At 46.5% G+C, this 21,343-nt stretch overlaps 1 protein-coding gene across 1 annotated transcript; it reads right to left on the reverse strand.

Annotated features, from left to right (window-relative positions):
• Positions 1-1,763: 1,763 nt before the first annotated feature.
• Positions 1,764-9,075, reverse strand: LOC144497838 (nuclear factor 7, brain-like). Its single transcript, XM_078219280.1, has 6 exons — positions 8,642-9,075; positions 8,458-8,553; positions 7,882-8,115; positions 7,037-7,059; positions 6,823-6,938; positions 1,764-4,428 (listed from the first exon to the last, which is right to left on the reverse strand). Exons 1-6 carry the CDS (start codon positions 9,041-9,043, stop codon positions 3,878-3,880), a joined length of 1,422 nt encoding a protein of 473 aa, XP_078075406.1. The 5' UTR covers positions 9,044-9,075; the 3' UTR covers positions 1,764-3,877.
• Positions 9,076-21,343: the final 12,268 nt, after the last annotated feature.

Genomic DNA, 21,343 nt, shown 5'->3' on the forward strand with positions numbered 1-21,343 from the left:
CCACTGTGCCACCATGCCGCCCAATGTGGTGATGAGCTGCCTTCTTGAACCGCTGCGGTCCTTGAGGTATAGGTACACCCACAGTGCTGTTAGGGAGGGAGTTCCAGGATTTTGACCCAGTGACAGTGAAGGAATGGCCGATATATTTCCAAGTCAGCATGGTGAGTGGCTTGGAGGGGAACCTCCAGGTGGTGGTGTTCCCAGGTATCTGCTGCCCTTGTCTTTCTAGATGGTGGCGGCAGTGGGTTTGGAAAGCGCTGTCAAAGGAGCCTTGATGAGCTCCTGTAGATGGTGCACCAAGCTGCCACTGTGCATCAGTGGTGGACGGAGTGAATGCTTAACATGGAGTGTTGATCACGCGGGGTGCTTTGTCCTGGATGGTGTCGAGCTTCTTGAGTGTTGTTGGAGCTGCTCCCATCCAGGCAAGTGGGGAGTATTCCATCACACTCCTGACTTGTTATGAATGAAATTTGAGGACCCAGGAATTAACTCAAAGAACTGCACCACGACTGCTGCCATTTTAAACAAAAACTATGGAGGCGATTCTCCCATTCCACTGCGTTATTTTTCTAATGCAGCGGGCCAGGGGAATCACGTGGGGGGGGTGGGGGTGCGATCCAAAGGGTTCCCACGGGCGTTTGCGTCCCGCTTTTATCTCCCAGCGTCAGATTTACGGCGAGGTCCGCTTCGCACTGGAAATTGGTGGGGAGGCGGGGCTATTTATAATTTAAACATCATTTAAATGCTATTAGTGAGCCCGGGACTGAATTCTCCAGGCCCGCTAGCCCCTCCCACCCCCCCCCCCCCCCCCTCCCCCCCCCCACCACCACCCCACCCCCCCAAAGTGTTTCACTCCAGGCTTTCAGACTAGCTTCCCACTTTCGGGGAGCTAGCGGGACAACCCCGCTGGAGTGAAGGGGGAACAATCGGGGCCCCCTGGGAGTTGGGCGGTGGGGGGGCTGGTGCCCCCTGGGCATGGACACCTTGGCACTGCCCACCGGGCATCGGGTGGGGTCTATAGGTGGGGAGGGCCTGATGGGGACGGGGCCCAGGGGGCAATCGGTGGGGGTAGGGGGTCCCGCTGCCACTGAGATCCATGGGGGCAGGAGGGAGGCCAGTGATCGGGGTGGGCTGGAGGGGGGGGGGTGGAGGGGTCTACCTGCGGTGGGGGGGTGGGGGGTGGGGGGGTCTACCTGCGGGTGGGGGGGGGGTCTGCCTGCGGGGGTGTTTGTTCTGTGGGGGCTTGGGGGGGGATTGGGATTGCGGGGAATGGGGGGCTGGAGATCGGGGCGGTCCGTGACGGGGGGGGAGGGGGACAGAATGGTCGGGGGCCCGTGGCAGGTTGGGGGGGGGGGTGGGTAGCACAGTGGGGGTAGCACAGTGGGGGTAGCACAGTGGGGGTAGCACAGTGGGGGTCGCACAGTGGGGGTAGCACAGTGGGGGTAGCACAGTGGGGGTAGCACAGTGGGGGTAGCACAGTGGGGGTAGCACAGTGGGGGTAGCACAGTGGGGGTCTCAGGCCGGCTAATGATTGAGCTGGCCATTAAACGGGAGGCTGACAGTTCAGGATCTCTGCGCATGCGCAGAGATCCGCTCGTTTCAGCCTCCCAGGCGGTAATCGGCCCCACCCCCTGAAATCTAATGCTATTCACACTGGTGGCCTCTGCATTGCACAGAGTGGGAGATTCCAGTCTGAATTCCCACTGAAGAAACAGCATGAATTACTCCAATTTTCCCGCGAATTCAAAACATAGAACGTCTTTGGGAGAATTCCGCCCAATCTTTATTATGCATCAAAAATAATAAACAAAGCAAGCACTACTAGCTTAACATTATTCTTCGTAAAGACATAGAGTATAAATCCAGTTCTGCTTTTACTTCCCACCCACTTACCTCACCAAGTGCAAAGGGATATAGACAGTCTAAGTGAGTGTCCGAGGGTCTGGCAGATGGAGTACAATGTTGGCAAATGTGAAGTCATCCTTTTTGGTTGGAATAACAGCAAAATGGACTATTATTTAAATGGTAAAATATTGCACCATGCTGCTGTGCAGAGGGACCTGGGTGTCCTTGTGCAGGAATCTCAAGGAGTTGGTTTGCAGGTGCAGCAGGTAATTAAGAAGGCAAATGGAATTCTGTCCTTCATTGCTAGAGGGATGGAGTTTAAAAACAGCGAGGTTATGTTGCAGCTGTATAAGGTGCTGGTGAGGCCACACCTGGAGTACTGTGTACAGTTTTGGTCTCCTTACTTGAGAAAGGATATACTGGCACTGGAGGGGGTGCAGAGGAGATTCACTGGGTTGAGTCTGGAGTTGAGAGGGCTGGCTTATGAGGAGAGACTGAGTAGACTAGGGCTGTACTCATTGGAATTCAGAAGAATGAGGGGAGATCTTATAGAAACATATAAGATTATGAAGAGAATAGATAAGATAGAAGCAGGGAAGTTGTTTCCGCTGGTGGATGAAACTAGAACTAGGGAGCATAGCCTCAAAATATGGGGAAGCAGATTTAGGACTGAGTTGAGAAGGAACTACTTCACACAAAGGGTTGTGAATCTGTGTAATTCCCTGCCCTGTGAAGCAGTTGAGGCTACCTCATTGAATGTTTTTACGGCAAGGATAGATAAATTTTTGAACAGTAAAGGAATTAAGGGTTATGGTGAGCGGGCGGGTAAGTGGAGCTGAGTCCACATAAAGATCCGCCACGATCTTATTGAATGGCGGAGCAGGCTCGAGGGGTCAGATGGCCTACTCCTGCTCCTAGTTCTTATGTTCCCTTATATATTACAGAATGTGTAAAGTTCATTCACTTATTCTGGGACCAAAATAAAGGTATGCCATAGCTCTCTGGAATGCACCTTGATCTCCCCTCTGTCTTTCAGCTGTTCTCCGAGGTACACGATTTCACGAGGATCTTTACCTTTGCTCTTGGCTAAGTAATCCTTCAACTCTTCTTCAAAAACCTCACAACTGTGGGGTCCTGTTTCCAAACTCGGGGCCTCACTGCGTTCTTGCTCAGTGACTTTTAAAATCAGAAAACTCTTTTGCTACGGTCCCTTAGCTCCTGGTGAATCTCCTCTGCAGCCTCTCTAGTGCAATCACATCCTTCCTACAGTGTGACGAACAGAACTGCACACAGTACTCTAGCTGTGGCCTAACAAGCGTTTTCTTTTCATTTACTCATGGAGTGTGGGCGTTTTTGGCCAGGCCAGCATATGCTCCCCACCCCTAATCACCCTTGAACTGAGCAAAGCCATTTCAGAGGGGCATTTAAGAGTCAACCACATTGCTGTGACTCTGGATTCACATGTAGGCAGGACCAGGTTAGGATGGCAGATTTCCTTCCCTAAAGGGACATTAGTGAACCAGATGGGCTTTTTAGAACAATCGACAATGGTTTCATGGGTCATCACTAGATTCAAATTTCAGCATCTGCCATGGTGGGATTCGAACCGGGACCCACAGTATTGCCCTGGATTGCTCGTCCATTTTCCATTGGAAATGTACCATCCTGATTGAGGTACTTTTTTTTCCTTCATTCGTGGGACGTAGGCATTGCTGGCTGGGCCAGCATTTATTGCCCATCCCTAGTTGCCCTTGGAGGGCAGTTGAGAGTCAACCACATTGCTGTGGCTCTGGAATCACATGTAGGCCAGACCGGGTAAGGACGGCAGATTTCCTTCCCTAAAGGACATCAGTGAACCAGATGGGTTTTTCCAACGATTGACAATGGTTTCATGGTCATCAGTAGATTCTTAATTCCAGGTTTTTTTATTATTGAATTCAAATTCCACCATCTGCCGTGGCGGGATTCGAACCCGGGCCCCCAGAACATTAGCTGAGTTTCTGGATTAATCGCCGAGCGATAATGCCGTCGCCTAGTGACGTCTGACCCCGCAGATTGTCATGGAGGCTGAGTTTTTCCCATTGTCGTTGGGCCCTGTGGAGAAGAATGGGAAGAGCCTCTCACTGGAGGAGTGACGGAAAGTGTGGAGGTGAGACGTGTCGTCCGTGTTGTAAAAGGACACCTGCCCACCCTCGTAGTCCAGGTACACCCCTATCTTCCGGGGGTTGGTGGCCGGGGCCAGGGAGGTCACTGTGGGGGAGGTTAGAGCCACGTAGCCGCTGCCAGGTAGCAGGCATATGTTGTAGTAGCCCGTCTCGGGCATGGGGACGATCTTCTCTTTCCGCTCAGCAAACTCCTCCGCCACTCCCACCTCCCACCAGGTCTTGGCCGCCACCTCCACCTCCCAGTAGTGGACGCCAGATGTGAAGCCTTGCGACGCCAGGATGCAGGGGCCGCAGCTGAACCTCTGCGGGGTGTTGAGAAGAAGCTGTGGCTGGTTTCCCAGCCGGACACTAGTGCCATCCCCAGACACCAGGAGCCAATGGTTCGCGGTGTTCAGATCCAGGGTCAGAGAGGCAGGAACTATGGGTGATGGGGATAGAACAGTCGGGGAATTCGTTAGTGTGAATAATTCAAACGCTTCCTTACAAAAAAAACCAAGCCCCTCAGTTCTTCCCTCACCAAGATCTATCCTGTTTTTAAAAAACCCCAGGTTCTGTTATTGGAATCTGCGGTGATCCTGATTTTCACTTAGAATTATAGAATCCCTACAATGCAGGAGGAGATCATTCTTACTAATTTTCTTAGTAAAGATGTTAACTATATTTTTAAATAAATTTTTGTTTGATAAAAGCTCTCTCGTGGGTCCCTTCGTAGAATTATACAATCCCCACAGCGGAGAAGGAGGCCATTCAGCCCATCAAGTCTGCACCGACCACAATCCCACCCAGGCCCTATCCCTGTAGCCCCACGTATTTACCCTGCTAACCCTCCCGACACTATGGAGCAATTTAGCACGGCCAATCAACCTGAGCCACACATCTTCGGACTGAAATTCCTGGGATCTTTCTGGCTTTTGCTGAACACCTGAAGCCCAATCAGAAGCAGCCGCCCATTCCCCCACCTCCCCTCCACCCCCGTCCCCATCCCACAACACCTCCCCCCCAATCAACGGTTGCATGGTATGCTGTATGGAGTCACATGGCAAGAGACTCAGAGAGAGCGCTCTGGAAGCAACCCTGCGTGATGAGCAGTGCCGTGTGTGACAGGGGCCTGGGATCCGTATGTAGCTAAAGACCAACAATAAACGGTTCATGTTTAAAGATACAAGCCTCACGATCTGTCTTCACCGAAATAGCTAGAGGACTCATATTGCAACAGAGAGAGAAAGGTAGAGAGTGAGAGGGAACAGAAATAGAGCCGCGTATGACAAACATCAGGTTGAGAATAAAAGTGAGATCCACGTTGAATATAGAAAATTTCACAGGGCAGGCTCAAAGGGAAGTAAGAGTGATGCACAGTCATTATGAACAGAGACTGGCAAAAACATAAAAGGGAAAGCCAAACATCGTCGATTGGCACATAGCAAAATGATAATAGGAAGTGGGGTGCGGCCAATTAAGAATCATAGAATCCCTACAATGCAGAAGGAGGCCATTTGGCCCATCGATTCTGCACAGATTATCCAATAGCCAGATCCTAACCCGTAACCCCACATACTTACCCCACTAATTCTCCCTAACCTACACATTTTGGGACACTAAGGGGCAATTTAGCATGGCTAATCCACACATCTTTGTGCTGCTAAAGCCATAGTGAAAGAGGAGGTAGTCTAGACACTGGCTGAGTCAAAAAAACTTTGATTAAGCGGAGGAATTAAATAGTCTTTAAAGCTGATTCATCACCAGGATTGGACAGGATACATCCAAGAACTGTGTACAGTTCTGGTCACCCTATTATAGAAAGGATATTATTAAACTAGAAAGAGTGAAGAAAAGATTTACTAGGATGCTATCGGGACTTGATGGTTTGAGTTATAAGGAGAGGCTGGGACTTTTTTCCCTGGAGACTTAGGGGTGATCTTATAGAGGTCTATAAAATAATGAAGGGCATAGATCAGCTAGATAGTCAACATCTTTTCTCAAAGTTAGGGGAGTCTAAAACTAGAGGACATAGGTTTAAGGTGAGGGGGAGAGATATAAAAGGGTCCAGAGGGGCAATTTTTTCACACAGAGGGTGGTGAGTGTCTGGAACAAGCTGCCAGAGATAGTAGTAGAGGCGGGTTCAATTTTGTCTTTTATAAGCATTTAAGATGGGTATAGAGGGATATGGGCCAAATGCGGGCAATTGGAACTAGCTTAAGGGTTTAAACAAAAAAGGCGGCATGGACAAGTTGGGCCAAAGGGCCTGTTTCCATGCTGTAAACCTCTATGACTCTAAGAATGCTCAGAGAATCTAATGTAGGAATGGCGGAATGCTGGTCCGAATCTTTCAAACCCTCCTGAGATCCAGGATGGTTTCAGAGGATTGGGGAACTGAAAATGTGGCAACGTTGTTCAAAAAGGGTGGCAAGATTAACCCATCCAAGGCCAGGCGATGAGTTGAAATTGCGGCGGAGGAGAGGAAGCAGTCTTGAACACGATTATCTGGGGGAAGAGTAAACTAGGCGGCAAATGTATTAATTCAGGAAAACAAGTCGAGGTCACAACCCAGAGTGAAGGAATCCTGTCTGGTGGAGGCAGCTTCAATCGAGGCATTCGATTATTCGAATAGGAACCATGTGCAGGGGTCACTGGGCAGGGGGAAAGGCAGGGGAATGGCACCAAGATCCTGCCCTTCCGACTGTGGAGGGTGTAGGTGATCATTCTGCACTGTAGGAATTCTAACAATACTTTTTACTGTCTCCCAACACAAGTGACAATAATTAATCAAATCAAATTTTTAAAAATGCCTGATAATGGAAGGTAAGAGATTTACCAGGCGTGATGGTGTCCAACATGTCTCTCCAGGCTGTGTACTGTAAGGGGCCATTGAACTTCCCGAGTGACAACATCTCATCTGCTAATGCCAGTTTCTTATAGTCCTCACTGCTCCTGCAAATATAAAGATTCAATATTATAGATTGAGCTGAAACGTATCATTGAGTTACTTGAGGACATAGTGTAGAATTTCAGCAAACACATTATCCTACCTCCTCTTCTGACGTAACTCCTCCTGAAGTAAATAAAACACATGTCAGAGTTAACAGAGACTATACTCAGAGAGCAGAAATCACAACTCATTTTGTCATTGCTGAGGTTAATTCCGAATACCTACTGCCAGCATCATACAGATAGAAATATTGTATATTTGAAAACCAGGCAGAAATGTTTAGCAAACATAGGGTTACTTTTTAAGTAATTCATTGATGGGATGTGGGCATCAGTGGCTGGGCCCTTCCCACTGCCTCAAGCTTAATCAAGGACCCCACGCACCCGAGACATAATCTCTTCCACGGTGCCACATTGGTTAACACTGCTGCCTCACAGTGCCAGGGACCCCGGGTTCAATTCCAGCCTTGGGTCACTGTCTGTGTGGGGTCTGCACGTTCTCCCCGTGTCTACATGGGTTTCCTCTGGGTACTCCGGTTTCCTCCCACACTCCAAAGATGTGCAGGTTAGGTGGATTGGCCATGCTAAATTATCCCTAAGTGTCCCAAGATGTGTAGGTTAGGGGAATTAGCGGGGTAAATATGTGGGGTTGTGGGGATAGGGCCGGGTGAGATGCTCTGTCGGAGAGTCGGTGCAGACTCAATGGGCCGAATGGCCTCCTTCTGCACTGTGGGGATTCTATGAAACACGGTTTACCCTTCATAGAACTATGCTGACCCTCAGAGATGGTGTTTTGACTTTCTGTAACTGCAGGCTAAGTATTAATATTCTGCAGGGAGTAAGGAGCTGACATAAACAAAAGAATCGATTTTGAATTTTTCACCAAGTAGTCAAATTTTGCAGTGTCATCTATGATCATGTGACAAAGCCACAAAGCAATTTTTACCTTCAGAAACTTCAGTCTGTCTTGCTGCTCCATCTGTTGCTGCAACTTTGAGAGTTCCCCCTCAATGGAATATAAATTCTCCTGGATTTTCTGCAGCTTTTTCTCCATTGTGTCCAGAATCCTCTCCTCGTCCCTCCTGAGCTCTCGGACTAAACGCTGTTCTTTCTCGGTGAGAATCTGGTGCATTTGAGTGAACTTGGATGTGATGTGTGTCTGCAGACTGCTGGACTGCTCCTTACCCAATGAAATGTGGAAAATAAATAAATAATCATGTCCCGCGATACAGGTGATGTGGAGATGCCGGCGTCGGACTGGGATGGGCATAATAAGAAGTCTCACAACACCAGGTTAAAGTCCAACAAGTTTATTTGGAATCACGAGCTTTCGGAGCGCTGATTCTTCATCAGGTGAGTGGAGGTAGGTTCACAAACACGGCAAATATCTACATCCACTCACCTGATGAAGGAGCAGCGCTCCGAAAGCTCATGATTCCAAATAAACCTGTTGGACTTTCACGCGATACAGGGGAACAAAACTCACCCGGATCCCAGGAAATCAGCACAGGGAGAAACTTACCCTGACTTCAGAAATCTTTCCCATCTGTTTCTGTTCACTTTCCAGAAACATCGATTTCTTCTCTGAGAGAGATTTGAAAGTTGATTTCAGTTGATCCTGGGATAGGGAGAGGAGATCACAGAGTGAAAGTGTCAGAAACAATGTGATCAAAATAATCTGGTGATGAAACCCAGTCCCATCTCACCTTGTAGATTTCAACAGCTTCTTTAATGGGGATGAAGTTGTGGGATTTGTGTTCCCGGGAATCTCTACAAATGAAACAGATCAATTTCTTGTCAGTTTGACAGAAGAGTTTCAGTTCTTCCTCATGTTCCTGGCAGTGAGGTTTACTTCCCTCCTCTCCCGGATTCAGGGTCCATTTCCAAGCTCTCTCCGTCAGTCTGGCCAAATTCATGTTAACCTTCAGTTTTCCTTCGGGAAATTCCTGCCTGCATTCCGGGCAGGAGTTTCCCCCACACCCTGTGATACAGGAGCGGCAGAAGTTGTGCCCACACTCCAGGGAGACTGGGTCGGTGAAGAAATCTACACAAATGGGGCAACGTAGCTCTTGGATCCAGCTCGGGGGCTGCTGCTGTCTGGAGGACATTTTCACACCCCACGCACTTCCTTACTTTAAACGCAGCTTTCACTTTCGACCTTTTGATGAGACCCGATTTGATATTTCTGCCAGGTTCCCTGTAATCATCCTTCATTGTCTGGAACCAGACACCAAGTGTCGCTGTTGCACCATGCTTCTCAATGAACTCTGCTCTGTAACAATATCCTGTGCAAACTCACGTCACCGTGGAAACATTTCTGTGCAAGGACCAAATTAAACAAACCCGCATTGCAAAGGAGGCACTTAGCCCGGGCAGAAAGCTGAAAGTGCTCTTATGTATTTAGCAGGCGAGGCGAATCTTGGGGGAAACCACTTGTGTTAATTCCCCCCGGAATTGTTCATCACATTTCATTGCGCGAGGCTCATATATCTGAGCAGATTTCTTTTAAGGCGTAAATTTTTCTTATATCCAAACCAAAAGAGAACATGCTGGGAAATCTCCACAGGTCTGGCAGCATCTGCGAGGAGAGAAAAGAGTCCAGATGACCCTTTGTCGATTTTTAAAAATTATATAACACTTTAAAAATAATCGAAGAATCCTAATCCCTACAGGAGGCCATTCAGCCCATTGAGTCTGCACTGACTCTCGGACAGAGCATTTTAAGCTTTATTTATTAATGTCACAAGTAGGCTTACATTAACACCACAATGAAGTTACTGTGAAAATCCCCCAGACACCACACTCTAGCGCCTGTTCAGGTACACTGAGGGAGAATTTAGCAGGGCCAATGCTCCTAACCAGCACATGTTTCAAACTGTTGGAGGAAACTCACTTCACGCAGATACAGGGAGTCCCAGGCCCTATTCTGTAACCCCACTAATTCCCCTAAAATGTACATCTTGGGACACTAAGGGGCAATTGAGCATGGCCAATCCACCTAACTTTCACATCTTTGGAGTGTGGGAGGAAAGCAGAGCACCCGGAGGAAACCCACACAGACAACATGCAAACTCACATAGACAGTGACCCAGGATTGAACCTGGCTCCCTGGTGCTGTGAGACAGCAATGCTAACCACTGTGCTACCGTGCCACCCAATAACTTTGAATAGTTTTTGGGACGTAAGAGACTGTAAAGGAGTCAAGTTCAACAACTTTCAACTTTTATTTTCTCAGCTGGTAAATGAAAGTGTAGTTAAATTCTGAGTTGTGTCCCACCAACCTACTGTCTACAGTAACCCAGCAAAATGGCACGCTGGGTTGTGAATAAATCATTACTTATTCGTATCCCAGGTCTTTGTGATCATGAAGAATTTATCTCCGGACGATTATAACAAGACATTCTACCAAAGTTTAAACTTTGTGTGGGCTTAAGTTAACGCTGCAATGAAGTTACTGTGAAAGTCCCCTGGTTGCCACATTCTGGGCCTGTTCGGGTACACTGAGGGAGAATTTAGCATGGCCAATGCTCCTAACCAGCACGTCTTTCAGACTGTGGGAGGAAACTGGAGCACAGGTAATGCATTAACATGGATAGAGGATTAATTAACTAACAGCAAGCAAAGATTGTGGGAGGAAACTCATGCAGACATGGGGAAAACGTGCAGACTCCACACAGACAGTGACCCAAGCCAGTAATTGAACCCAGGTCCCAGCTGTTATGAGGCAACAGTACTAACCACTGTGCCACCGTGCCGCCCCAGATCACACCCCTCACCATTTTTCTATTGGCTCACATCTTGAGCACAATATAATTTGCACATGCACAGGGTCTGAGTGGGTTTACAGGGTAAAGCACAGAAGTCACAACATGGGCAGAGATCACTGTGAGATTGGTGAGCATTGGACTTTTATCCAATCCCCAATACTTTGTACATGACTCACTAAACCATTCCAGTTCTTCCAGGGTGGCACGGTGGCGCAGTGGTTAGCACTGCTGCCTCACCGCACAGGGACCTGGGTTCAATTCTGGCCTCGGGTCACTGTGCAGAGTCAACACATTCTCCCCATGACTGCGTGGGTTTCCTCCGGGTGCTCCAGTTTCCTCCCACAGTCCAACGGCATGCAGGATAGGTGGATTGGTCATGCTAAATTGCCCTTAGTGTCCCAAGATGTATAGGTTAGTGGGGTAAATGCGTGAGGTTACGGGAATAGAGTCTGGGTAAGATACTGCGTTGGAGAGTCAGTACAGACTTGATGGGCCGAATGGTTGCTCTTTAAGAATTCTGCCTTGGGAAATCATCATTACACAACGAGCAAGGAAGACCTTTGGAACTTTTATTCCGAAATGCGGATTACCTCACATCCGAGTTGTCTGTAATATGATAATTGGTCACTTTTGTTGCTGGTTTAATTTAGTTGCGTCCCCAGTTACTTACACCTGGGTGAGTGCTGCTCCAAGAACATTCTAGAAGCTTGACCCCATCCAAGACAAAGAAGCCCCGCTTGATTATTACCCCATCCACAAACATCCATTCCCTCCATCACCGACGCACAGCGATAGCCGTGTGTACCATCTACAAGATGCACTGCAGGAGCTCACCATGGTTTCTTAGGCAACACCTTCCAAACCAACAACCTTTACCATTTAAAAGGACGAGGGGGGCAGCAGATACCTGGGAACACCACCACCTGGAGGTTCATCTCCAAGTCACTCACCATCCTGAATTGCAAATATATCGGCCATTCCTTCGAGTCTCTGGGTCAAAATCTTGGAACTCCTTTCCTATGATCTGTAAAAGGAGGCCATTCAGCCCATCGGGTCTGCACCGGCTCTCTGACAGAGCACATTACCCAGGCTCTATCCACGCAACACCTCTGTGGATGTACCTATAGCACATGGGCAGAAGGGGTTCAAGAAGACACCACCACCAGCAGCCCTAGAACAAATTAGGTCAGCCAATAAATGCTGGCCTTGCCAGAGTAAGAAGTCTCACAACACCAGGTTAAAGTCCAACAGGTTTATTTGGTAGCAAATACCATAAGCTTTCGGAGCGCTGCTCCTGAAGGAGCAGTGCTCCGAAAGCTTATGGTATTTGCTACCAAATAAACCTGTTGGACTTTAACCTGGGGTTGTGAGACTTCTTACTGTGTTCACCCCAGTCCAACGCCGGCATCTCCACATCTTGCCAGAGTGCTCAGAAACCCAAGGACTAATAAATGAATTAATGATAGCCTGAATACAAAAACACCAAAGGGATGAAAACCAATGACTGGTGTTGAATGACTATTTCTCTGAATGGAGAGAAATACACAACAGTGACCTCCAGGGAGGAAAGTAGAACTATTGTTCTTCTGAATAAATAGTGTTGATCTGTATACAGAGCATAGTGTTCAAGTTTGTAGACTGGACGAAACTTGGAAAAGGCAATGAGAATGATGATGACAGACCACAGGAGGAGCTGGTAAATAGAAGGATGTGCTGGCCTCTGGTCCAGGGAAGGTTCACAAGGATGATCCCTGGAATGAAGAGCTTGTCGTATGAGGAACGGTTGAGGACTCTGGGTCTGTACTCGTTGGAGTTTAGAAGGATGAGGGGGAATCTTATTGAAACTTATAGGATATTGCGAGGCTTAGATAGAGTGGGCGTGGAGAGGATGTTTCCACTAGTAGGAAAAACTAGAACCAGAGGGCACAACCTCAGACTAAAGGGACGATCCTTTAAAGCAGAGATGAAGAGGAATTTCTTCAGCCAGAGAGTGGTGAATCTGTGGAACTCTTTGCCGCAGAAGGCTGTGGAGGCCAAGTCATTGAGTGTCTTTAAGACAGAGGTAGAAAGGTTCTTAATTAATTAGGGGATCAGGGGTTATGGGGAAAAGGCAGGAGAATGGGGAATGAGAAAAGTATCAGCCTTGATTGAATGGCGGAGACAGACTCGATGGGCCGAGTGGCCTAATTCTGCTCCTATGTCTTATGGTGAAATGACAGATGAAATGTGAAACCTTGCCATTGGCGGGATCGTCCAGCCCTGCCGAAGTTAACGGCACTTTGCATTGCTCACCAGCTACACCTCCGAGAAACCCCCACTGCGCCTTCGGCAGGATTGGAAATTCCCGACTGTAATATGTCCTCGGAGGTGGAAGTCCCTTCACCTAAATTCCTTTATTTACAAGACCCAACAACACTACACAGAGCGCTCTCAGTATGCAGTCTACATCCGGAGTGCCTGAGGGACTGACACTCCTGTTTAAGTATAGAGCATGGGGCTCCCTGATTGGACCATCAATCTGGCCCTGAATCAGGAAGTTCATATTCAAATAGGCCAACCTCAATTGCCTGATTAAAAGCGTTACACCACCAGCGGGAAGGACTGGAGATGACCACTGTTGTGGGAAAAATCCACTAGTAGTCAGACTTCGAGATTCAGAAAATATGATTTATTAAACGGAGCTCCGTGGAGACAAGGCACATGTCTGTAGCAAACCTTCTCTCACTCGTATGTCGGGAGCGGTTCATTTTTATACCCTTTACACAATGGGTAAGCCGGTGATTCAAACATTATCACATCGTTTAAGTGAGTACAAGCAGGTATAGACATTTAACATTTTATGAATGGGTACATTTCCTCATGTCTGTATCTATCAATGGTTAGTTTCGGCTCATTCAGGTGCTAATTGGTTTCCTCGCATTCATATTTTCCCATGCTCCTCTAACGTTAATCTAAGCTCTTTGTTTTGGGTTTTCCTTATCTTAAAAGATGTTTTGACCCTTGGCTTGGCTTCCTGAGGTGTTTGTTTGCTATGAGTCACTGTCTGTGATTTGGAAATGGCTTGTCTGTTAGGTTTTGACTTAAAGTGATTTCTGAACAGCGGGAGCCTGTGTCTGCTTTTCTGGCTTCTTTCCCAGTTAACCCTTTATGTGCCAGGCAGCCATTTTAAAGTGTGCTTTCTTGTATTTTTCCCCTTACAGTCCCTCTTTTTGGTCGGATTATAGCTTGAACAATCCCCAGACCAACAATCATACATTCACATATACAAATCTTCGTTCTTCTCTCCTTCTTTGCTTCTTTCGATGTCTTCATTTCTTCCAGTATCTTTATTTCTTCTGACGTCTTCGGGGATCTTCATTAGGGGCTCTTCTTCGATGTACACACTGGCTCCTGGCACAATTCTTGTCAACATTATTTTAAAACAGCCTTTAAGGCATCCCGCAGTCAGACAACAGACAATTATAATGACAATGAGTATAACCAATCCATGTAACAGGTACGACTCCCAGGACTCCCCCACCAGCCATGCCAGCCAACTACTTCCTCTCCTGGGTCCCTGTCTAAAGTTATCAAGTTGTTTCCTGATGTCTTTGATGACCTGTGTAATGTTGTAAGACTCATCTGTGACATGGGTTATGCATTTGTTGCCTATGATTGCACATACTCCCGCTTTTTGTGCTAACTGGTAGTCCACTGCGTATCGTGTCTGCTGAGCTTACAATCTCAGTTCAGCCATTTCTTGGTTAACAGCCTCCAATGCTTTTGAAGTGCTGTTTCCCAGGATTGTTAGTCCACAAACAATATGGTTTCTATTCTTTGCTCCAATTACCCTGGCTGACCCCCCTAGAGATAAAGCTCTGAGGAACTCATACCCCAGTGAGGATCCCAGTGTACCCGGGGCTTCCCGTCAGCGCAGAATTCCCTGCTAATAACCCGGGTTACTATTCTCCTCCGAATGTACCCCTTCTGAGGGCATGGAACAGTCAGTGGCCCGATTGTTCCTACCGCAAAACGGTTTGGGAGGTTTGGTGTTTCTGTCATGTAGGTACCATTGAAGAGGAATACATACCCCTTCTTAGCCCGGTAGCATTTAGTGTCCTGATTATGAGCTTGCTCATACTGCCAATTGTTCAGTTTATTTGGCTTCCCGTTTGATCCCACCACCTGGTAAGTATCAAAGGGGTATGTCCATTTGCTGAGCTTACGTGAGTTCCATTACATTGCCCGCAAATAAGCTGTCTTCCCGCGGTTATATTTAAACATTTCCGTTCGTCACAAATACAAGTAATCTGTCCCTTGTTAATCCGACAATGTTGACGGACACTCTGTGTCTGTACACAAGAATCATTCTTAGGGACTAAGGCATAGGCACATCCCCATCCCTGCCCCGTGAAACAAAGCGGATAGCTTGCAGTATCTGGGCAAGCTTTTCCTCCCTCCTTTTGGGACCCCTCGCATGTAGGATTTGTGGGGTTTACAAGTCCCACACATCTCCCCTGTAAACCTCTTTTATATTTGCCAATTTGTCCCTTACAGGGTGTCTCTGATGTATCTACAGTATATAAGTCATGAGGGGTCCACCCAGGGGTGGCTACAAATAGGGCTTCTACAGATTGTGTTAATGGGTAACATACAGTTCGATTCCCGTGTAAATGTATGTGAGCTTTGTAAAACAAGTTATCTTCCAGCCCAGTCAGATTTACAGTTGCCACAACGCAAAATAATAGTTACATACGCGATTACATACATATCCGCAACAGTTATAAAACTTAACACTATAATTCAATTTTTACAAGTTATTTTATTTATTTACCCGCGCACGCCGGCTCTTGCTTGCAGTCTTTGCCTGTGTCGAGGAAAGCAGTTCTGTTAGTTCATCAATTTAGCTACTTATCTCCTTTGTATAATTTCAGCTGCGTCCAGTGCTTCCAGACACCTTTCCCTCTTATGTCTATACAGGCACAGGTGTCCCCACTAATTATAATTTCATATGGCCCATTCCACTTTGGTGCAAACCCTGGTTTGTCGGGTAGTGTTTTCACTCGGACGCGACTTCCCACTGTTGGGACGTCAGGGAGTATTTCCAGCTCTCTCTCTGCGTCTTTTATTTCCTGATTATCTTTTACCAATTTGCGCAACCCTTTTAGCTGGGTGCTCAGGTCCAGAACGTATCTCTTGATTTTATCTTTTAGTGGGCCGACATCGGTCCCACCTGTTATGATGCTTTCTGGTTATTGCATCGCCCGTCCTGTCATTAGCTCATAAGGGGTTAATCCGGTTGTCCGGTTTGTGGTAGCTCGTAATTTCATTAGTATGGTGGGCAATACCTCTGTCCACCTTCTCCCTGATGTTTGTATGGCTTTAGCTAGTGTATTATACATTTAACTATATATCCCCCTTCCATAGAAAGCTTAGTGAGAATTAAATAACACTTTGTACTGGCCTTTTTTGGCTGCAGTTGGACATCCATTCATTTGTATGTAATCTTATCAAAAGACATCGCTTTCCCCATTAAAATCACATGCCATACAGCCCCAATCTTTATATGAGTACTCTTACATTATCTCTAATTTGATCATTTGTTTGCGTGCAAGCGCTGCACCACAGTACTTCACAAAATAATTATGTCTTTATCAATACACAATATAGTATATGAATATATCATGCTTAAGGCTTTTCAGGATTTGATGTTATTCTTGTGTCTATATGGCAGTGCTATACTGTGTAATAAAAATAATCAAGCGGCAGTTGTATCATACCACTTTACACATCGTAACCGTGATATCCCAACCCTTTTAATTCAAACCGTTTCCATTTTTAAACTGAGCTCCAGATCAAAACCCTCGCACTCTAGGAAAAATAACAGGCGCCGAATCAAAATCAAAGTAGGTACAATACATGCCAGTTATTTGATTAGGAACATTTTGGTTTCTTAACTGGCTAGATTTTAAGCTTTGCAGTGTTTATATATTTGGCAAACCTTGAACAATAAATGGCACATGAAATTCCGACGGCAGTATATAATTTTAACCAGTTCAGAATACTAAACTATCTGACGTTCGTAAATCGCGATATTCTGCGATTAATACTGTATTTCACTGACTTGATATACTTTAAACTGACTCATAGACAATATATTTACCTCAGTCTTTTGTTCCTGCTTTTCTACCTTTCCACAAAATAACTTATTTTCTTCTCTTAACTCCTCAACTAACTCTTATAATTTCTACTTCAAGACAAAGGAAAGAGCACATGCTTCCTTCCAAGGTTTAAATCCTTTCTTAACATTAAAACATTAAAGCAAACAACAAAACATCCACGCAACCACTTTGTTTAAACACACACACACATGGAAGCTTCCAAAAGTCATTCCACAGCACATCCTTTTTCATTCAAACTTATCATTTCAAACTGGGATGAGAGTAAAACATTCAAAGAGAATACAGAATGTTGATTAAGACAGTCGCTTTTATTCTTCTTTCTTCCAAACTGTAATTAACTCAAAACAGAAGTAAATTCAAGAAATCCTATCACTTTAATCTTTACAGTTTTAACACTCTCCCAGCCCCCCTGAGGCTAAACCAAGGTGCAGTGCACTGCACCCACTGCCTGTAGCAAACATTCCACAGGAACAAACAGGCTTCTCTAGCTCCCTGCTATCAACCTAATACAACAACAACCACCTACATTCGACAAGCTACCAAATCTCACAAACACACTGAAATACAAAAACTAAGATCTCTCCTATCCATCTCCAGGTATGCCACTAGCCCATTCTACCAATTCATCGTAATCTTGGGACATGATCACTCCCATTTTTAGGATGACCTGGTGAGAACTAGAGAGTCCATCCTTAAAAGCCTGGATGAATGCTCGATCTCCTCGCCCTGGATTCCCTTGTCCTGAGCACTCTTGGTATATCCGGAACAATCGTTCCCCGTACTCAGAGGCTCCTTCTCCCTTTAGCTGCCTTGTGGTGGTAATTCTGCTCCAGTTGGTGGGAGCATTCCCTAAGACCCTCTGAATTTCTTCTTTAAACTGTAAGAAGGGTGCCTGCTGGGCATCTATCTCTGCTGTTAGGGGGATTACATGTGTCCACCGTCCCCCATTATAATCCTGTGCTATAGGGGCAACGGGTCCCCTTGCTACCTGCCTCCACTTATCCACTGGACAGGCTGCCCTGACCAGCTGGTGTACGTCTCTTAGGTGTAATTGATGTCCTACCCAGATTGTGTCTAATTCTTCCCAGAATGTAGTGTTCGCGCTTCTAGTTTGTAATTTGCCCAGGGAAGCCATTATCTGCTGTCTCTCACCTGGGGTAAAGGGTTTATAATTTGCTTTTGGTCGCGCTGCTGTCTCCCCTCTAGTTATGGGCGCTAAGTTGTGTTCCAGCTGTTCCCATTCTTCTGAGGGTGCAGTTGGTCCTTGCTGGGTAGACTCATAAGAAGGTAGAGGATCAGTTTCTCCTCCCCCTTGCCTTTCTAAAACCTGATTTTGTTTTTCCAATTCCCTCACTCGGGATTCTAATTCTCTAATTCTTTCTTTATCCTCCCTCCATTTCCTTGTAGAGGCAATTACCTGTTCAATTAGACCTGCTAACTGATGTGTTAACATTATTCCTATTTTCTTCGTTTTGTTTCTTTTTTCCTTATCTATCCACTTTCTCTGCTGCTCTAAGGTTTGAGAAGTATCCCAGTCATCCTTTTGCATTCTCTTTATTAACTCCTTCCTGTCTGTCATGTAGATTTCAATCAGGGAACCTGCAGATCCCCTTTTAACTTCACTATCTGCCATTTTGCAGATTTCACTAACCCTGGCCACGATTATTCTTTAGCAAAGTGTGCTAACTACCGTAGGGACTTCACTACCCCCGGCCACTATTACTACTCTTAGCAAAGTGTGTTAACTACCGTAGGGACTTCACTACCCCCAGCCACTATTGCTATTCTCACACCGTGTTTTACTGCCATTACAGGGTTTCAAGTTATACTCACGGCTTCCACGATTACCACTTCGGCAAAGTGCTTCTCCACCGGATTTCGGTTTAGGTCAGAGTTGATCAAACTCCTGTTCCGCCCCGCTTTTCACCACATTGACAGTACAGTTCTCAACTTTTCAATACTTTCATGCAATCAGCTGGCACCTCTGCGTCTGTTCGCCACTACAGAGGGTGATGTTAAACCGACTTCTGCCCTTTTGTGCTTCACAATCCTTTCGTGCCCTTGGTGTCTCTCACTCACTTCAATTCCTGACCTTCACATGGCAGATTTCTGCTCTTAATAGCCAGTCTAAGGCAGAGCTTTTGAGACAGGCACTACCTTGTCCTTTTGTCGATCAGCACAAATCACAGTTATTTATTACTATCAGCAGTTAGTACTTATCACTATAACAAATACTATCACAAATACACAGTACAAATATTTCCCCCTTATAAACTGTATTTTCTGATCCAGTCCGACTCTTAGATTCCGCGATCTCTACCCCGGTTGCGACCGTGGCCAATTGGTCTCACCAGTAATAGGATCCTAGCCGACTACGCCATTTGTTGTGGGGAAAATTCACTAGTCGTCAGACTTCGAGATTCAGAAAATACGATTTATTAAACGGAGCTCCGTGGAGACAAGGCACATGTCTGTAGCAAACCTTCTCTCACTAGTATGTCGGGAGCGGTTCATTTTAATACCCTTTACACAATGGGTAAGCCGGTGATTCGAACATTATCACATCGTTTAAGTGAGTACAAGCAGGTATAGACATTTAACATTTTATGAATGGGTACATTTCCTCATGTCTGTATGTGTCAATGGTCAGTTTCGTCTCATTCAGGTGCTAATTGGTTTCCTCGCATTCATATTTTCCCGCGCTCCTCTAACGTTAATCTAAGCTCATTGTTTCGGGTTTTCCTTATCTTAAAAGATGTTTTGACCCTTGGCTTGGCTTCCTGAGGTGTTTGTTTGCTATGAGTCACTGTCTGTGATTTGGAAATGGCTTGTCTGTTAGGTTTTGACTTAAAGTGATTTCTGAACAGCAGGAGCCTGTGTCTGCTTTTCTGGCTTCTTTCCCAGTTAACCCTTTATGTGCCAGGCAGCCATTTTAAAGTGTGCTGCCTTGTATTTTTCCCCTTACACCACCCATAGGTTGGAGGTTTCACTGTTGCCCCGGGTGTTTCTAATATCCTGTGCACCCACTCAGCCAGCACTGTGTATAATGGGTTTTACTCAAACACCTCTGCATATATCAGGCAAAAGGGCTACACACACAAACCAATCGTAAATAACCAAGTCACAACTTTATTCCAAACAGTAAAAAATATTTAACTTTTACAAATTTAACAATTCTCTCTCGCTAATTGATCATTTAGAAATAGAAACATAGAAAAACTACAGCACAAACAGGCCCTTCGGCCCACAAGTTGTGCTGAACACATCCCTACCTTCTAGACCTACCTATAACCCTCCATCCTATTAAGCTCCATGTACTCATCCAGGAGTCTCTTAAAAGACCCTATTGAGTTCGCCTCCACCACCACTGACGGCAGCCGATTCCACTCGCCCACCACCCTCTGTGTGAAAAACTTACCCCGAACATCTCCCCTGTACCTACTCCCCAGCACCCTAAACCTGTGTCCTCTCGTAGCAGACATTTCCACCCTGGGAAAAAGCCTCTGAGAGTCCACCCGATCTATGCCCCTCAACATCTTATACACTTCTATTAGGTCTCCTCTCATCCTTCGTCTCTCCAAGGAGAAAAGACCGAGCTCCCTCAGCCTATCCTCATAAGGCAAGCCACTCAATACAGGCAACATCCTTGTAAATCTCCTCTGCACCCTTTCAATCTTTTCCACATCCTTCCTATAGTGAGGCGACCAGAACTGAGCATAGTACTCCAAGTGGGGTCTGACGAGGGTCTTATATAGCTGCATCATTATCCCCGGACTCCTAAACTCAATCCCTCGATTGATAAAGGCCAGCACACCATACGCCTTCTTAACCACCTCCTCCACCTGCGGGGCCGATTTCAGAGTCCTATGGACCCGGACCCCAAGGTCCTTCTGATCCTCTACCGTACTAAGAGTCTTTCCCTTTATATTGTACTCCTTCATCCCATTTGTCCTACCAAAATGGACCACGACGCATTTATCTGGGTTGAAGTCCATCTGCCACTTGTCCGCCCAGTCTTGCATCCTATCTATGTCCCTCTGTAACTTCTGACATCCCTCCAGACTATCCACAACCCCGCCAACCTTCGTGTCGTCGGCAAATCCATATACTACCTCGGATCCTCATGATCCCGTTAGTGCGTTGAACTTTCAAGTCTGTCTCTCTCTCTGGTCTGGAGGCGAGCTGCTCTTGTCGCTGCCGTGTCCTGACGCACTTCTGCGGAAAGCTGGATTTTCTCGAACGCTGCTAGCATCGAATCGTAGAAAACCTTCAGTGCAGAAGGAAGCCATTCGGCCCATCGAGTCTGCACCGATAACAATCCTACCCAGGCCCTATCCCCATAACCCCACATATTTACCCCATTAATCCCTCTAGCCTATGCATCCCGGGACACTAAGGGGCAATTTAGCATGGCCAATCCACCTAACCCACACATCTTTGGAGTGTGGGAGGAAACCGGAGCACCCGGAGGAAACCCACG

Source organism: Mustelus asterias, chromosome 8 (genome assembly GCF_964213995.1).
Source record: "Mustelus asterias chromosome 8, sMusAst1.hap1.1, whole genome shotgun sequence".
In the NCBI taxonomy this organism is placed as follows: domain Eukaryota; kingdom Metazoa; phylum Chordata; class Chondrichthyes; order Carcharhiniformes; family Triakidae; genus Mustelus; species Mustelus asterias.